The sequence below is a fragment of the Solanum stenotomum genome, chromosome 6 (genome assembly GCF_019186545.1).
Source record: "Solanum stenotomum isolate F172 chromosome 6, ASM1918654v1, whole genome shotgun sequence".
In the NCBI taxonomy this organism is placed as follows: Eukaryota; Viridiplantae; Streptophyta; class Magnoliopsida; order Solanales; family Solanaceae; genus Solanum; species Solanum stenotomum.
The window spans coordinates 56,909,226-56,924,600 of NC_064287.1; the positions used below are offsets into that span (position 1 = coordinate 56,909,226).

The window sequence follows — 15,375 nt, forward strand, 5'->3', positions numbered from 1 at the left end:
TTCCAGAAGAATATATTTTGATAACTTTCAACTAGAGAACCCCAACCCCTCCTCCTTTTGAAAGACCAGTTAGTTTTGTTATTTGCTGTTGCTTCTGTGATGCAGAGAGTCAAAACACCCCTTCAGTTCAAGCTCTTTGCTATTTAGTAAGGTCAGAAAACACTATGGATATTAAAAGGCAATAGAAAAAACAGAAAAATAAAACACAATCTATTGGCCAAACATGTTTTTGCCCCAAATGTTAAGCCAAGGCAATAAAGTTTCTAATGTTTCAAGTAAATGAAGGGATGTGTCAAATATCAGATCTTATACAAAGTTCCATGGAATATGAACACTTCTGCTTAGTGGAAAAATCAACTCCTTTCTACAAATTAGTTGAATGTCTCGAGCAACGTCGCGTTACATACACCTTCTTCAAGTGGCATATTGTGTTATCACCAAGAACCCAAAGACGAGAACTATATACAACGCCTCGTGCATTTGGGTGAATTTTTCATATGGTTGCTGCACATTTTCCGCCTACATTCACTAAGATTCAAGTACAACTCCATGTTCTAAGAGCTCAGATAAAACACTTCTCATTTTATCCACTGACACAGGTTTTAGGATAACTCCATCCATACCAACTCTCATGCAGTTTTCTTTAGTAACTCTGTCTGTGTTCCCAGTCAGTGCCACAATAAGTGGCCTACCGTGACGTTTCCCAAACCTTTCATGTATCACTACAGCGACTTCATAACAGTTTATACCTTGCATGCTGACATCCATGAAAACTACCTTGTGTTCATGTGTAACAACTCTCAAGCACTCATCACGTGACCCAACAGTAGTTACATCACATCCAAGGTGTGTAAGCAGACCCTTGGTTACCATCCTGCTAACCCTGCATGAAGGAGTATAAGAAACAGAAACAATTCTGATAACTAATGTCAACTAATCATATAATCAGGTAGGATAAATAATAATAATAATAATGAGGTAAAATCAAAGAGAAAAGAAAAGCAACGATCACACAGAGTCGTAGGATTACCAATCGTACAAATTCGTATCCGACAATAAAACAACTACCTTCAATTTATAACTACCTCAGATTAAAGATATCAATAGCAGTCATCAGAGAGAAAAAGTGGAAGGCAGGGGTGGGGTGTGTGAGCGGGTGTGTGTGAGGGGGGGGGGAGGGTAAAAGAATAAGAGAAAAGGGAATCTGTAACTGGCTCTAGTCTAAGAAGTCTCAGGAAAAAAACATATATGTATTAAGGTGAACCAGATTGACTGTGACATCCTTTAATTCGATGCATATATACCAAAGACTTGTATTTTTTTTTTGAAACTGAATATACCAAAGACTTGTATTAAGACATTTATGAAGTCACTTCTTCTTCCATCGTCATGTCTTGAAGAGCAGTATACCCTTTTATTGGATTTGAAAGCACTACTTCCAGTTGGTCACTCCCTTCTTCCAACTAGAGATAACGATGTGAGCTCCTAGGGTCAGGCTGGTCATCTCTCCTTCCCTTCTCTCGATCCTGATACGGTAAATCCTTAACTTTTCCACCACTTTTCCTTCTTTTCATTAGAAAAAGGCATATACTCCTAAGTACATGTCACCAGCACATCCACATATAGTTGTGAAGATTCTAATTTCAGTAATCTTATGTAGACTTAGCAGAAGCAATGGTCTTCTTCAAAATGTGGCATGCCATTATTACCTCTTGTTAAGTATTTACATGTTCAGTCTCATGTGAGAATGAGTAAGACAGCTCAATACATATAAGATGAGAAACTCATGAACTAGATGCATCATTAAACAGCATGACAAGACGAGCTGGGGATAAAGGGGTCCAGATAGTACTCACCCATTCTCATCCATCACCAAAACCTTTAATCCTTGAAAACTCATCTGCATGTGATTTGCTGGCAATTTGGTCACAAAGGGGAGCTTAGATTCATTTGCACGTCCAGGAATGCCAAGTTTAATGATAAATATAGCAGTAGACCCCTTGCCAAGACCTTCACTTTCAATCCAAATATGTCCTTCCATAAGATTCACAAACCTGTTTTGTGGCCCATTAGAAGATGTGTCAATATTAAATACAGTATGAGGAAAGAAATTGAATATGAAGCAGTTACCAAGTTCACATAGCAAAATGAAAATCAGAGTCGGAAAAGAACACCTAGGAACTGGGTACCCCGTACCTCTTACAAATTGCAAGGCCAAGCCCAGTGCCGCCGGAATTTGTAGTTGCTAGCGCTTGGCTTTGTGTAAACTTGCTAAACAGGTTGGGAATATCCTGCGGTGTAATTCCTATCCCCGTATCTTTTATCTACAGAAATTATTACTTAGAATATTAGAAATATCAAGAACAAAACATCTGACAGTTTTAAGTCTAAAATGTCAAATTTGTAACTATCCTTAACCTATCAAACAAAGTATATCAAGCTTGTAAAAATTATACCTGCACCCGTAAATAGAAGTGATTTTCACTAGGCACAACAAAAAATTCAGGGGCTCTAGGATCTCTTAAAGAATCTGATTTTGCAACAAAAGCGGAGATTGACACGCTGCCTTCCTTTGAGAACTTTACAGCATTGCCAACAATGTTTAAGAGAATTTGCATTAACCGTTTTTCATCCCCAATTACATATTCCGGTAAATCTGACGACAAACTAAGTGTGACGAACAGCTTTTTCACAGATGCAATAGGCTTGATTAAGCTAAGGACCTACAGCAACAAGCAGACACATAAATCAGTCAGTAGGTCCAGCAAAACATAGTGAAGTGCAAAATATCAGTAATGACACTTTTTTTCCTGACGGTAATCTAGAATTTGCAAGTAAAAAAGAAAAGAGGGTGATGAAGGGCACCTCTCTAAATAGAGCATGGAGATTAAAAGTGCCAATATCAAGTTGAAGACTTCCATCCTCTAGCCTTGAAAGATCCAAGACATCATTGATGAGCGTTGCTAAAAGGTTGCTGCTTTTGAGGATTGTTTCAACCATCAGACGTTGCTCTGGAGTTAGATCAGTTTCTTGTAGTAAGGAAGAAAGTGCAATTATCGCATGCATGGGAGTTCTCATTTCATGATTCATAACAGCCAAGAAATCATTACGTGCACGAACAGCCATTTCTGCTTCTCTTCTCGCCAGATCAAGAGCCACATTCTGCTCCATAAGAAGATCCCTAGCCCTCATTGATTCTTCTAAAATAGCAGCATGTGAAAGAGCAACAGCAACCTGAAATGCCGACGAGTAGATTAAATCACTCTGGGCACTCAAGGATAGCTCTTATTAAATCAAATAAGACATATAAACACCTAAAACTAGTTGCGACCAGACACTGACCACTAGAATAGAGTATTTCCCTATATGTCTAGAAATAGAACATCCAAAATTAGGAGAAAGGAGGCGGATTCCAATATTCAGAGTTTTCTCAAAGAAACTTTTTTTGTCTTATTCAGGGCAAGGGTTGGGGAGAGGAAGCTGACATGGATGTCTTTTCTTCAGTTGTTCCTTTCTTTAATTAATTGTCAATTTTTCCCATAATGAAAGCATAATAGCTGGTGGCCTGCCTGGACAAATGAGAATTACTGTCGGTTAACAGCAAGCCTATAGTTGAGTTATGATGAATTTCTTTGAAATCTGATTTCTGGATCTGAGTTGGAGTGGTTAGATACAGAGGTTTCATATTGAAGACCCTAACTAATTGATTGAGGCATAGTTGATTGAGTTGAATTTTCCATTGATAAAGAGGAGAAATCCAGGAAAAACTGAATTTTTTTTAAGACTCTGCAATGCAAATAACAAAAAGCAGTAAAACTTGGACACTTCACTGTAACTGATGATACATCATGATTTTTAAACAAGTCAAACAAAGTCTAGGTGTGCTACTTGCTAGTGAGCTAATTACATTCATCAGAGAACAGTACACTACCAGAGACAGGATGAAAAAGTTAACGTTCTCTAAAGTCTCTGATGGAGAAGTAAGATGCCAGATATGTAATAAAATTAAATGGCTTCCGTTGAATTATTTTTGTAAAACTCAGTAGTATTTACTTTTTACACACCTAAATACATTATCGCAAACGTTATTTTCACTTCATATGATAAAAGTACTTAGAAAACTACATACACTACAAGAAGTTCTATGTTCCATGAAAGGAATATTCAAATAATTCAGAAAGGCTGTTCCTAATATTTCTATATACCATCGATCCTATTCCCCGTGCTTCTAATATAAGGGATCATCTATAAAAACAAAAGCCAAGGAGTTAAGGTCCTATCAGGAAATATACTATGATACACTCATCCGCAACCCGGCCTAACTATTCAATCACCAAAAAACAATCAGCAGACGAAGTATGCAAAAAAGATCATTATAGTTCAGCTTTTGATTTATCTTTGAAAAAATTAACAGTAATAACAATTCAGCTGTGCAATTCCAATGGATAAAACCAATAATACTACGAACAACTAAGCCATATGATTCTGCTTGCAGATTCTCAGATTTTTGTAATTGGTTTTCTCCATGTCTAATTTTACACCCAACACTCAGTATGTCAACATGGTTGTGTTCAATCCATAAATATATAAAAGAGAAACTCTAAAACATTATGTTAAGAAATTTTCAATAACAAAAATCTAACCTGATCAGCTACCACTTCAACAAGCTCCAGCTCATGAACATGCCATTGTCTTGCACTGTCCGAAGGAAGCATCAGAACCATTAAAGCATAGCGCTTTGTTGAAAGTTCAGGCCAATCATTAATCTGAAAGTTTGACAGATGCAGAAGCGGAACCCTGACAGCAACCACCTCACCAGGCATGTATTTCCCAGCAGGTCGAAGTTTTGCGACAGGAGAATTTGGTGATATTTTCACGACATGATTTGTACCGAAAACTTGATTGATTACAGGAAGTTGAATGGGTACAGTTAATCCAACTGGATTTTGGTGACGTAAAGTGTAAGAAAGCTGAAGCTCAAGTCCAGTACGTGTTGGCATCCATAATGCACACTCTTCCAATGCCAATGTTCTTCCTAGCTCAACAAGTGTAGTCTTTAAAATAGTATGTCTATCAAGAGTGCTTCGGATTTCATGAGTTAGCATTCTAACATGTCTACCTGTCTCCTCTTGAGTCCGAATAATACCCATTTCACGGTCAAGCTGTGCAGCTTTCTTTTTCAAGAACAGTTCCCTAGTTTTGACACTTAATAAATCAGGAATGATGTGGACAAGCATGAGAGCAGTTACACATGACACCAGCGCAGTCAAGGCCTTTGCAGTAGTCATTACTATTGCCACATTTCTTGTATGCATATTAAATGTCCATAAGTTGATAAGATGAGTTGCTCCACAAAGAACTATGAAAGCACCGAACTGCACAAGAACCCATCTATATGGAAAGACAGCAGACTTCTTAACGAAGTATATCAACTCCACTGGAATGGAGAAATAAGCAAGTGCTATGAAAAAATCAGAAATGTACTGATACTTCATTAGCAAGTCGTCGGCAGGCAACTGTGGGTCGATGATGCAGTTACATGACTCCACGATGGAAGATAACTGCAGCATACGTTAGCAAATAAGGAAAAGGAAATATGCCTCAGAAGAATAACAAGCTGAACAAGAGTTAAACAACCTGAATATAGTTAATTGCAGCATAAGTTATGACATATGTTTGTGAAAAAGGAATTATACCCAAGAACAACAAGGTGAAGAAGAAGCAAAAATTGAAATTAACAGCTAACTTATAGTGTAAAAAATAGTTCCCTTGCACCAAAAGAACAGCAAATTGTGAATTTCATCTTTATGTTATGCACTTTATATATGTCACAACTTTGCTGATTTAATATGTTAAAACCTCTAAAGAACTAAAAGCATAACATGTAGGATGAAATCGTAGGTCTAAATGTTTCTGATGTCTTTGCCCCAACTCCTTTTATACACTGGTACATTCCTTTGTTCCTTTCTATTTTCTTTTTATTAAACTCCTCTAGTCAAGAATACAGTAAAAGATAAGACGCTCCTTCAACAATCTTGTCGAAAATTATAAGAACTGTTTTCAAACATGATATAGTTCTTATAGCAAATTCCAAATGCTACCCACAAATACAAGAAACTAGGGATCTTCACTATATCTTGGAAAAAAGTAGCACCAAATACTCTGTGTAATTAGTTTTATATTTAAGGGAATAAAGATAGATAGAATAGTTCGACAATTAGTTGTGGAGGTTGAAAGAACAATTATTTCCTACAGGTATTGTAAGTGGAGGCCATGCATGGATTAATTGGATACCTTTTGGCAGTTCCAGATCTATGGTGCCACTTGCATCTAAGAATATACATCTTAATTTTGGTCACATAATGCATCCCTCTGTCCCAATTAATGTGACGCTCTTTCCTTTAAATTAAGTCCCAAAAACAGACATATTTCTATATTTAGTAACAATTTAACTTTAAACTTCACATTTTACCCTTAACAATGGCTTACTTTGAACAACAAGTCTCAAAAGTCTTTCTTTCATTCTTAAACTTCGAGCACAGTCAAACACCTTCACATAGATTAGAACAGAGGAGTAGTAAAGTTCCTCTTTTCTTCCTCTCCCAGTTTCTCTCCTTTCACCTTCCTGCAGGAGTGGAGCGATTGTTGACATTGTAGACATCCCTGTTTCCTCGATTCATTCTGGCATGAAATTGATCATTGGGTAAACAACACTCAATTGATGGAGTTACCTCTTAATCCCTTTCTCTTGTATCATCTCCCTTTTGATTCATTGTACTGAGAGCTTTACACAATTTCGCCAATTAAATGAACTTTTCCTTTTGCTCTCTATAGATTGCAAGTTTAGTTTATTGCAGTTAATATTAGAGCTCCTTTCTGAGCCTTGCAAGTTTAGTTTATTGCAGTTAATATTAGAGCTCCTTTCTGAGCCCATTATTGATCATAGCAGAGAGAATATGATCACAGTAGCCTGTCTAGTATATAAAGATAGTGCTGCCAGTCCAAAATGATCAAAGTCGAAACGTGAAAAATGGTTTTCAATGTAGGTATCCAGTTACAGATGCAATTTTATAGGCTTTCACTTAAGTGTTTCTCTAAAGTAGCAGTCATGGTAAATCTTGTTGTATTTAACCATCAGGGACTCCCAAGAACATAAATTTTCTATGAATAAAAATATAAAATGAACAGCTTGTTATACAAAATTATTTATCATTATCATTTTTATCATCTATTTCTTTTCTTATCGGTATCTATGGCTTGATCACAAGTCAAAATATTGTTAGAGCCCGATCTATATTCTATTGAAAGCAGGAACTCAAAAACTTAAAAGTTATTACCTAAATACTCTATAAAATTTAAATTACCTAAATAACCTACTTTAAAAGACACCTAATGCAGCCAACGGAAGAAAAGAAACCGCTTTGACAATAATTTCTCCCAATGAATAGTTGCCACCTTACAGTATCCTAAACATGGTATTATTAACAATGCCAATTTCACCTTCATTTTCAGGATATTTCTCACAAAAAACAATGGAAGCCCCACACTAAGTCCTTCAAGAAGAAGAAAAAATTTAAACTTGTAAGTCTAGGTAATGTTTTCCTACTTCTAATGATTTATTTTAAAAACTTGAACTGAGTACTTGATTTTTATGGCATGTATGGAGGATAAGCATAATGAGAAAGAAAGAAACATATTTACATCTATTTCGTAGTTCTGCTGCATCTGTTTAATAGTTTCGCATCTATAATCTGATTTTCATTATCTATAATTTGATTTTCACATGTGGTGAATGACAAACAACAAGAATTTTTGTCTTATGCGTCACTAATGGCTAAATACACTAGAACGTACGAATCGTGTTCACAAAATAAATTATGAGGTCTCTTCATCAAAAATAAATTATGAGGTTTTGACCATCTATCCTAACATTTATTATTATTGAATGTCATAAAATATATACAAAATATAGAGAAAGAAGAAAGAAACTATTTAGGGCCCGATTTGGTCACTTTTTTCTTCTTGATATCTTGGTTTGATGTGTTCCCTCTTCTAAACATCTATTGTTACTAGATCTGCCTATGGTGAATGAGGAGCATATTTCTCCACATCTTTCATAGCTTTTCATAGGAAAAGCATTGTGATGAGGTCAGCAAATAGAGCATATCATTCACGTGTATTTGTCCATTTTTTGTACTAATAATGAAGAAGCTCATGACCTCTTTAAAAAGAAAAAAAAAGGCAAAATGTATAGGTTACCAAACATATGACATGCACATGCTTGGTCTGAATGTTCATTATTTTGTGGGACAAAATAAATACAAATTCTGAAAATAGGTTATGTGGTTAGAACTGTGAAATAAATTTGATTAATATAATGATGCTATAGCAACCAACATTGCAATAGAAAAGAACATATGATGTAAGAAAGCATGAATCTACTTAGATCCTCCAAATTTCAATGATGTCATATTCACTTTCAGTGATAGTGCATTTCAGAACAATTTGTTCCCTCAGAGTTATAGCCAGACAATCATTATTCAGCACTTAAAAGATATTATTTCATCATCCAAATATTATGCTCATTTTATTAGTACGTAACATCCTCGATATTATTCATTTAAATGTTCACTTCCGCATTTTTTGAAGGTTTGAGTTAGTTTGAGTTATATTTTACTAGTATTAGATTTTCTTAACTTGGGAAAACTGTGGCATATGCGGTTAGTGCAAAGTTTTCACCGTATGTGACATATTTTCCTTGTGCATACTTTACACATGAAATTATTTCTCAATTTGCACTCTTCTCCATTAGCAGCTTTTGGTTTGTTTTATCACTCTCGCACGCCTTTAATCTTCATTTATTTCTTCTTTGATACCATCCTGAGTTATGTTTAGCGAATGTGTTTACTATAGTCTTCTTCCAGGAATTATTCCTCAAATAGTGAGCCACTAGAGATGAGGGATACACATCTTATCCCAAATCTCATTTGAGGTAAGGTAGGTATAAGGCCTGCTTACACTCTACCCTCCCCAAATCCCATTTGTCGGATTACAGTTGGCATGTTGTTGTAGACTAACTGATTTGAGCTAGTTAAACACCGAAATCAGTCTTTCGGGGATAAATAAAACGAACATGCAAAAATGAGCTGAACTTCACATTCATCCTGCAAACTCAAACCATAAGAACATATTCCGAAAAAATGATCAAAGCACCATCACAATTATGAAGACATTATCACAACAAAAGCAATTAAACTCTAAAAATCATTAATCGATTGCAATTTCAGTTCATTTACATATTATTCATTCTTAAAAATCATTCCAAACCCCACTCTCCACTAATAACCTTGCTCCATGAAAAATCAAACTTCAGTAACTGCCTGGAAACTTCAATTATTCAGTTTAGGTTATTCTAAATTAATCAATTTGAGCTAGTTAAACACCCAAATCAATCGTTATTATAAACAACACAATCTGCAAAAATGAGCTGAAATTCAACATTTGAACGATTCATCACGAACTTTGAATACATTATTACAAGTGAAGCTAATTAACAACAAGTAAACCTAAGAAAAACACTTCAATAAGACTATTTTTCAGCAATTAAAAGTCAAAATTGGCAAAAAAAAAAGTAGTTAGGGTTTATGAGACTTACAAGGCGATTCATCCGGAGAAGAGATCCCATCGTGGCAAAAAAAAAAATGGAGCGAAAAAAAAGTGATGAAGATTGATGATGAAGATGATGATCAAAAGGGAAAGTGAAACAATGGAGTTGGCTAGAAAAGGAAATGACCCAATTTGTAATTTCACGGGTCAAACAGTTGGGTTTTTTTTGTCAAGTTGACTGAATTGGACTCCAATGGCAGACATAATTGAATTATTTTCATCTAAAATTTGATATATTATTAAAAATTTAAGAACTTTTTCACATGGAAATGTTTTTTTGGAAAAAAAAGAAAAGGAAAAGAGATTACCTTGTAGATGGGGTATCAACAATACTAGTCATATTATAAATTTAGCATAATATACAAACAAGCTTTTTAATTTGACTTCAGTTAATATTTATGTCCTCCGACTTTGGATATATATAAATAGACACTTTAACTTATATAAAATTGAACAAATAGACATATACGTTTTACATGACGTCCTACATGGCAATCTGTATCCTAAATGGAGTCCTACAGGCACACTACAAAAATAACCATAAACTCTCATATTCTATCCTCTTTTTCTTACAAATCTTTTGATTGTGTGTGATGGTGGAAGTGATTGATGGTTAAGACTGACCGTAATGGTAATAATGGTTGATAGTAATAGTGGAGGTGATGGTGATGGTGACAATGGTATATAACTATAAATAAAGGTGATAGTGTGATAGCGATTGAAAGTAGTAGTTGTCAGTTCATGATATTCATCAAAAGCAAGTACGAAATGATATACTCCCTCTGTCCCATTTTATGTGGCAATATTTGACCGGACACGGAGTTTAAGAAATAAATGAAGACTTTGAAATGTTTACCAAATTGCCTTTTAAAAAGTAGACTTTTTTTCTCTCTCCTCATAAATGTATTGGAGTACTCCCTCCGTCCCTTTTTAGTTGTCCACTTTAGAAATGACACACAGATTAAGGCAACAATGATTAGCACAGTGAAGTTACAATTTTACCCTTATGACAACTTTTCACTTCAAAATTACAACCACTTATTTGAATTAAAATGAAATAAATTGGAGGGAAACAACATACACTTTTACAATTTTCAAGAAGTGTAAATAAGGGTATAATAGGAAAAAATTTGTTGTCCTTTCTTGATTTGTCAAAATGGACAACTAAATAGGGACAACCAAAAAAGGATATATGGACAAGTAAATAGGGACGGAGGAAGTATTATTTTAAGATTAAGTGGGACCAATAAGGATAAAAGAGGAATTGTACTTTTATAAACTTGCCATATAAGGAAATGTGACATTCTTTTTGGGACTGACCAAAAAGGAAATGTTGCCACATAAAATGGGACAGAGGGAGTATTATTTATATCGCTTTTCAATGTGTTATGTCCACTCCTATATTTATATACAACTATGGTGGTATAGGTTATATATGACCTAGGAAATCTAATCTTACTAAAACTACGCTATCCTTGTCCGTAGGATTATTAGTTAATATAGGAGTCAAACTCTTTAAAGGAGTCCTAAGAGTAGTTTCAATAGTGGTTGACATCAATATATAATGATTTTAATGATAGAGATGATTGATGATGGTAGTTGATAGTTATCGATGATAATAATAGTTATGAGGATAAAAATAATTAGTAATAGTATCTAGTGAATATAAATAGAGTGATAGTGAAAATTATCCACATAAATTATCTAGTAAACGTAAATAGAGTGTTAGACTAAATAAGCTTTCAAATCTTAATATAAATGAATACACCATTATATATTCAGATTCAGATTTTCAAGCACAAACAAATAACCCTCTGATTAGTATAACACAAGGAATGGTAACAATTATTTTTTTTAAAAAAAGACTCAATTAGTAAAAAATTCAATTGATTACATAATTGTCCCTTTCTTGTCTCAATCAAATTGTAAATCTCTCCTTAATGACTCCTACACCACAAAAAAGAACCACACAAACCCTCACACTCTTAATTACCTCTTCTTCTTACAAGTCTTCTACTAATAGTACTATTCCTTTGATATTTCCCAAACTTTCAAAAAACATGACACAAGAAGAAGAAGTTGTACTTTTAGATTATTGGCCTAGTCCTTTTGGAACAATGGCAAGAATTGCCCTAGTTGAAAAAGGAGTCAACTACATCCACAAGTTTGAGGATTTGTCTAATAAAAGTCCTTTGCTTTTGGAAATGAACCCGGTTCATCACAAAATACCGGTTCTTGTTCATAAGGGTAAATCTATTTGTGAATCAAATATCATAATTCAATATATTGATGAGATTTGGAAAAACAATTTTCCCTTATTGCCCTCTGAACCTTATCAAAGAGCAAAAGCTAGGTTCTTGGTTGACTTCATCAACAAGAAGGTAAAGGACTTTTTAACTCTTCCTTAATTCATTTCATATGTAAAGTTGTATGTTTGTGTGATTTGATTAACTGGGGGTTGTTTGAACGGTAGTTAGAGTTATGCATGTATTAGTATCATAGGAATTAGTTATGTAGTTATGCAGAATTTAGTTATAGTCAGGTATATATTCTGCATAAAGTAATATTCTCTTTGTTTTAATTCGTTTGTTTTTTGACTTGACATAAAGTTTAAGAAAATAAAAAAGACTTTTGAATTTTACGATCTTAAATTAAAGATACGTGAAATGTATGGAAATAGTTTTTAATCTTATCATCATATAAATAACCCAAATAACCCTACAAGCATTAATTTTAGGTACATGGGTCAAGTGTAAAGGTATGGGTGGGGCAAAATGAAGAACAAGAAGATGGTAAGAAAGAACTTGTAGAATGGTCAAAGTTTTTGGAAGAAGAACTTGGAGACAAACTTTATTTTGGAGGAGATGTATTTGGATTTGTAGACATTGCACTTGTTCCTTTCTACAATTGGTTTATTGTCTTCAAGACCTTTGCAAATTTCAACACAATTGAAATAGAATGTCCCAAGTTAGTGATGTGGGGAGAAAGGTGTTTGAAAAGAGACGCAGTATCCAAGTCACTTCCTACTTCAGATCAAGTCTATCAAGCTTATTTGGAATTCAAGAAAGGTTGGTGATCACATGGTTAATTAGTAAACACAAAGACGGATTCAGAATTTTATGTTTTAATGATCGAACATGTCATCTTGTTTGAGGTGGGACCATCATGAGTTAGATGGTCTAATGATTTAACTTCTTCTTCATCAGTCGATATGTTTGGATGTTGGAATCACGTAATTATAAGTATGAGTATTATATTGATAAAAAGTGTATCTATATGAAAGAACACGAATTCACCTATGTATTCACATATTCCTTGTAATTGGAGTCACGTAAACAATAAGTACGAGTATTATCAATAAAGAGTGTATCTATATGAAAGACTATGAGTTCACCTATGTATTCATATTCCTCCCAATAATACTATGTATTGATAGTGCTATATATATATTCTTAAGGCTACTTAATATATGTGTGTCCACACTCAAAAAGTTTTATAATGTAACGATAATTGAGGGTAAATTTATAATACACTTTTGAAATTTAAATTCTGCATCCATATATATTTTATTTTTCATTTGATATTCACATTAAAGTTCGATTAAATTTAAATTTGCGCTGAAAAATTTCTCATTAAAGAATAAATTGATCCTTAACAAAAGCAACTCCGTATTCAAGATAAATTTAGAGTTAATACTATTTCAAAACTGTCTTATTATTGAGGATTGTGCTGCTGCATATCAGACTTTGATGACTCAACACACACACATATGTATATATCTTATGATAATGATGATCCAATTTATTTATTTTCCAGATTGAAAGAGAAGGTCCAGAAAGATGTGGGGCATTCTTGATAATGCAATAAATTAAATTAAAGCCTCACCAACCTATGACTAATCATATTTTCTATTTATAGTCATTCATCACCTAGGTCCTAAATTATTTTAACTCCACCCAAAAAGGACAACACATATCTTTAAGATAATGATGATCAATTAAATTTGTTTTTTTAATTTTAATTTGTGTTATGAAGCGTTTTATCTTTTTCGATGTAAAATTAAATTAAAATCCTTCTAGGTTATAAGAGAAGTTCCTAGAAATATGTAGTCATTCTTGATAGTACAACCAACAAACTCTATTTATAGACATAATTTTCTATTTAAATGTTCATCACATATATTTTAGTTCCCATTTTAATTTCATCTAGTACATCTTTTAATTAGCAAAAATGAGTAACGAAGTTGTTCTTTTGAGTGCTTATGTGAGTATGTTTGGTATGAGGGCAAGAATTGCATTAGATGAAAAAGGGATTCAATATGAATACAAAGAGGAAGATTTGAGTAATAAAAGTTCACTTTTACTACAAATGAATCCAATTCATAAGAAAATTCCAGTGTTAATTCATAATGGAAAACCAATTTGTGAGTCACTCATAATTGTTGAGTATATAGATGAGGTTTGGAAGGACAAATCTCCTTTGATGCCATCTGATCCTTATAAGAGGGCTCAAGCTAGGTTTTGGGCTGATTTTATTGACAAAAAGGTATACAATTACATCTATATATTATATATTTTCTTTAATTACTAAAATAGTTGGTGTATATGTAAAGATTTTAATATTTTACTTTAACAGGTTAGTAGGTAGTCGAGGGATGGTTTCACTAATTTTAATTAGTTAAACAAAAAGTTTACGTTCAATTTTGAGATCACCATCTAAGTCATATTGACATCAGTATATAGAGTTTTGAAATTTCATATAACTGAAGTTTAAGTACATATTATTGAAATTTAGTCAATTTTGCATGAAATTTAAAATTGAGATCAGAGAAAAATACAAATTTACTTTCAAAATTGAAAATGAAGAAGTTCTTAATAGAGAGCATTTTCTCGTTACAGGTTTACGAGAGTGGAAGGAGAATATGGACTACCAAAGGGGAAGATCAAGAAGCAGCCAAGAAAGAATTCATAGAGTGCCTAAAGTTATTGGAAGGGGAGTTAGGAGATAAGCCATATTTCAATGGAGAAAATTTTGGGTTTGTGGATTTGGCTTTAATTCCTTTCTATAGTTGGTTCCCAACTTTTGAGAAATTTGGGAATTTTAACATAGAAAAAGAGTGTCCAAAGTTTGTGGCATGGGCCAACAAATGTATACATAAAGATAGTGTCTCCAAATCTCTAGCGGAGCCAAATAAAGTTTATGAGTACGTGTTAAAATTGAAACAACAACTTGGCCTTCCATAGGTCTTTTCGTTGTATTCGTACAAACAGACTTGATGGAGTTAAGCTGTGAGGACGTTATGTGTGTGTTAGTTATTATGTTTTTTCTTTTTGAAAACTTCCGAGGTAGTTATAAAATAAATGTTGTTTATCTATATTTATGTATATATAAAGAATAAATAAATGTTTTTATTATGCTATTAATGGGTGGATTTCTAGTAAGTCTTGGTGTAATAAAACTACTTTAGGTAGGAAATTGTAGTAGGAGATTTTATGAAATTGTTGAATGCTAAGCTAGCCAATAATGAATCTTTGTGTAAATTTGGGGTTTATGGACCTTCTAAATGCTATTGTTGTCCCCTGTTCCCGTCTCCAAGTGTGTGATTCACCGATTCACTGAGTGATTTTTTCTTACCGCTGTGCTGGAGTCCCTATCTCTTAAAGGGTTGGTGTGACAGACTTCCCCTTGTTTGCCGAATCAATTTGACGA

The 15,375-nt window shown here is 33.8% G+C and overlaps 3 protein-coding genes across 4 annotated transcripts; 2 read left to right on the forward strand and 1 right to left on the reverse strand.

Annotated features, from left to right (window-relative positions):
- Window positions 1–239: 239 nt before the first annotated feature.
- Window positions 240–9,842, reverse strand: LOC125867223 (ethylene receptor 1). 2 transcript variants are annotated; one of them, XM_049547648.1, is made up of 7 exons: window positions 9,656–9,842; window positions 4,644–5,561; window positions 2,866–3,234; window positions 2,457–2,723; window positions 2,197–2,324; window positions 1,857–2,054; window positions 240–874 (listed from the first exon to the last, which is right to left on the reverse strand). In XM_049547648.1, the coding sequence occupies exons 1-7, from the start codon at window positions 9,683–9,685 to the stop codon at window positions 529–531; spliced, it is 2,256 nt and encodes a 751-aa protein (XP_049403605.1). In that variant the 5' UTR covers window positions 9,686–9,842; the 3' UTR covers window positions 240–528. The 2 variants fall into 2 exon arrangements, with proteins under 2 accessions (XP_049403605.1, XP_049403604.1); XM_049547647.1 differs by having other exon boundaries at window positions 240–883; window positions 9,656–9,839.
- A 1,779-nt stretch (window positions 9,843–11,621) lies between these two features.
- On the forward strand, window positions 11,622–12,944 carry LOC125867387 (glutathione S-transferase U25-like). Its single transcript, XM_049547868.1, has 2 exons — window positions 11,622–12,047; window positions 12,404–12,944. The coding sequence occupies exons 1-2, from the start codon at window positions 11,727–11,729 to the stop codon at window positions 12,740–12,742; spliced, it is 660 nt and encodes a 219-aa protein (XP_049403825.1). The 5' UTR covers window positions 11,622–11,726; the 3' UTR covers window positions 12,743–12,944.
- A 952-nt stretch (window positions 12,945–13,896) lies between these two features.
- LOC125867686 (probable glutathione S-transferase) lies at window positions 13,897–15,005 on the forward strand. The gene is made up of 2 exons (XM_049548249.1): window positions 13,897–14,211; window positions 14,565–15,005. Exons 1-2 carry the CDS (start codon window positions 13,897–13,899, stop codon window positions 14,907–14,909), a joined length of 660 nt encoding a protein of 219 aa, XP_049404206.1. The 3' UTR covers window positions 14,910–15,005.
- Window positions 15,006–15,375: the final 370 nt, after the last annotated feature.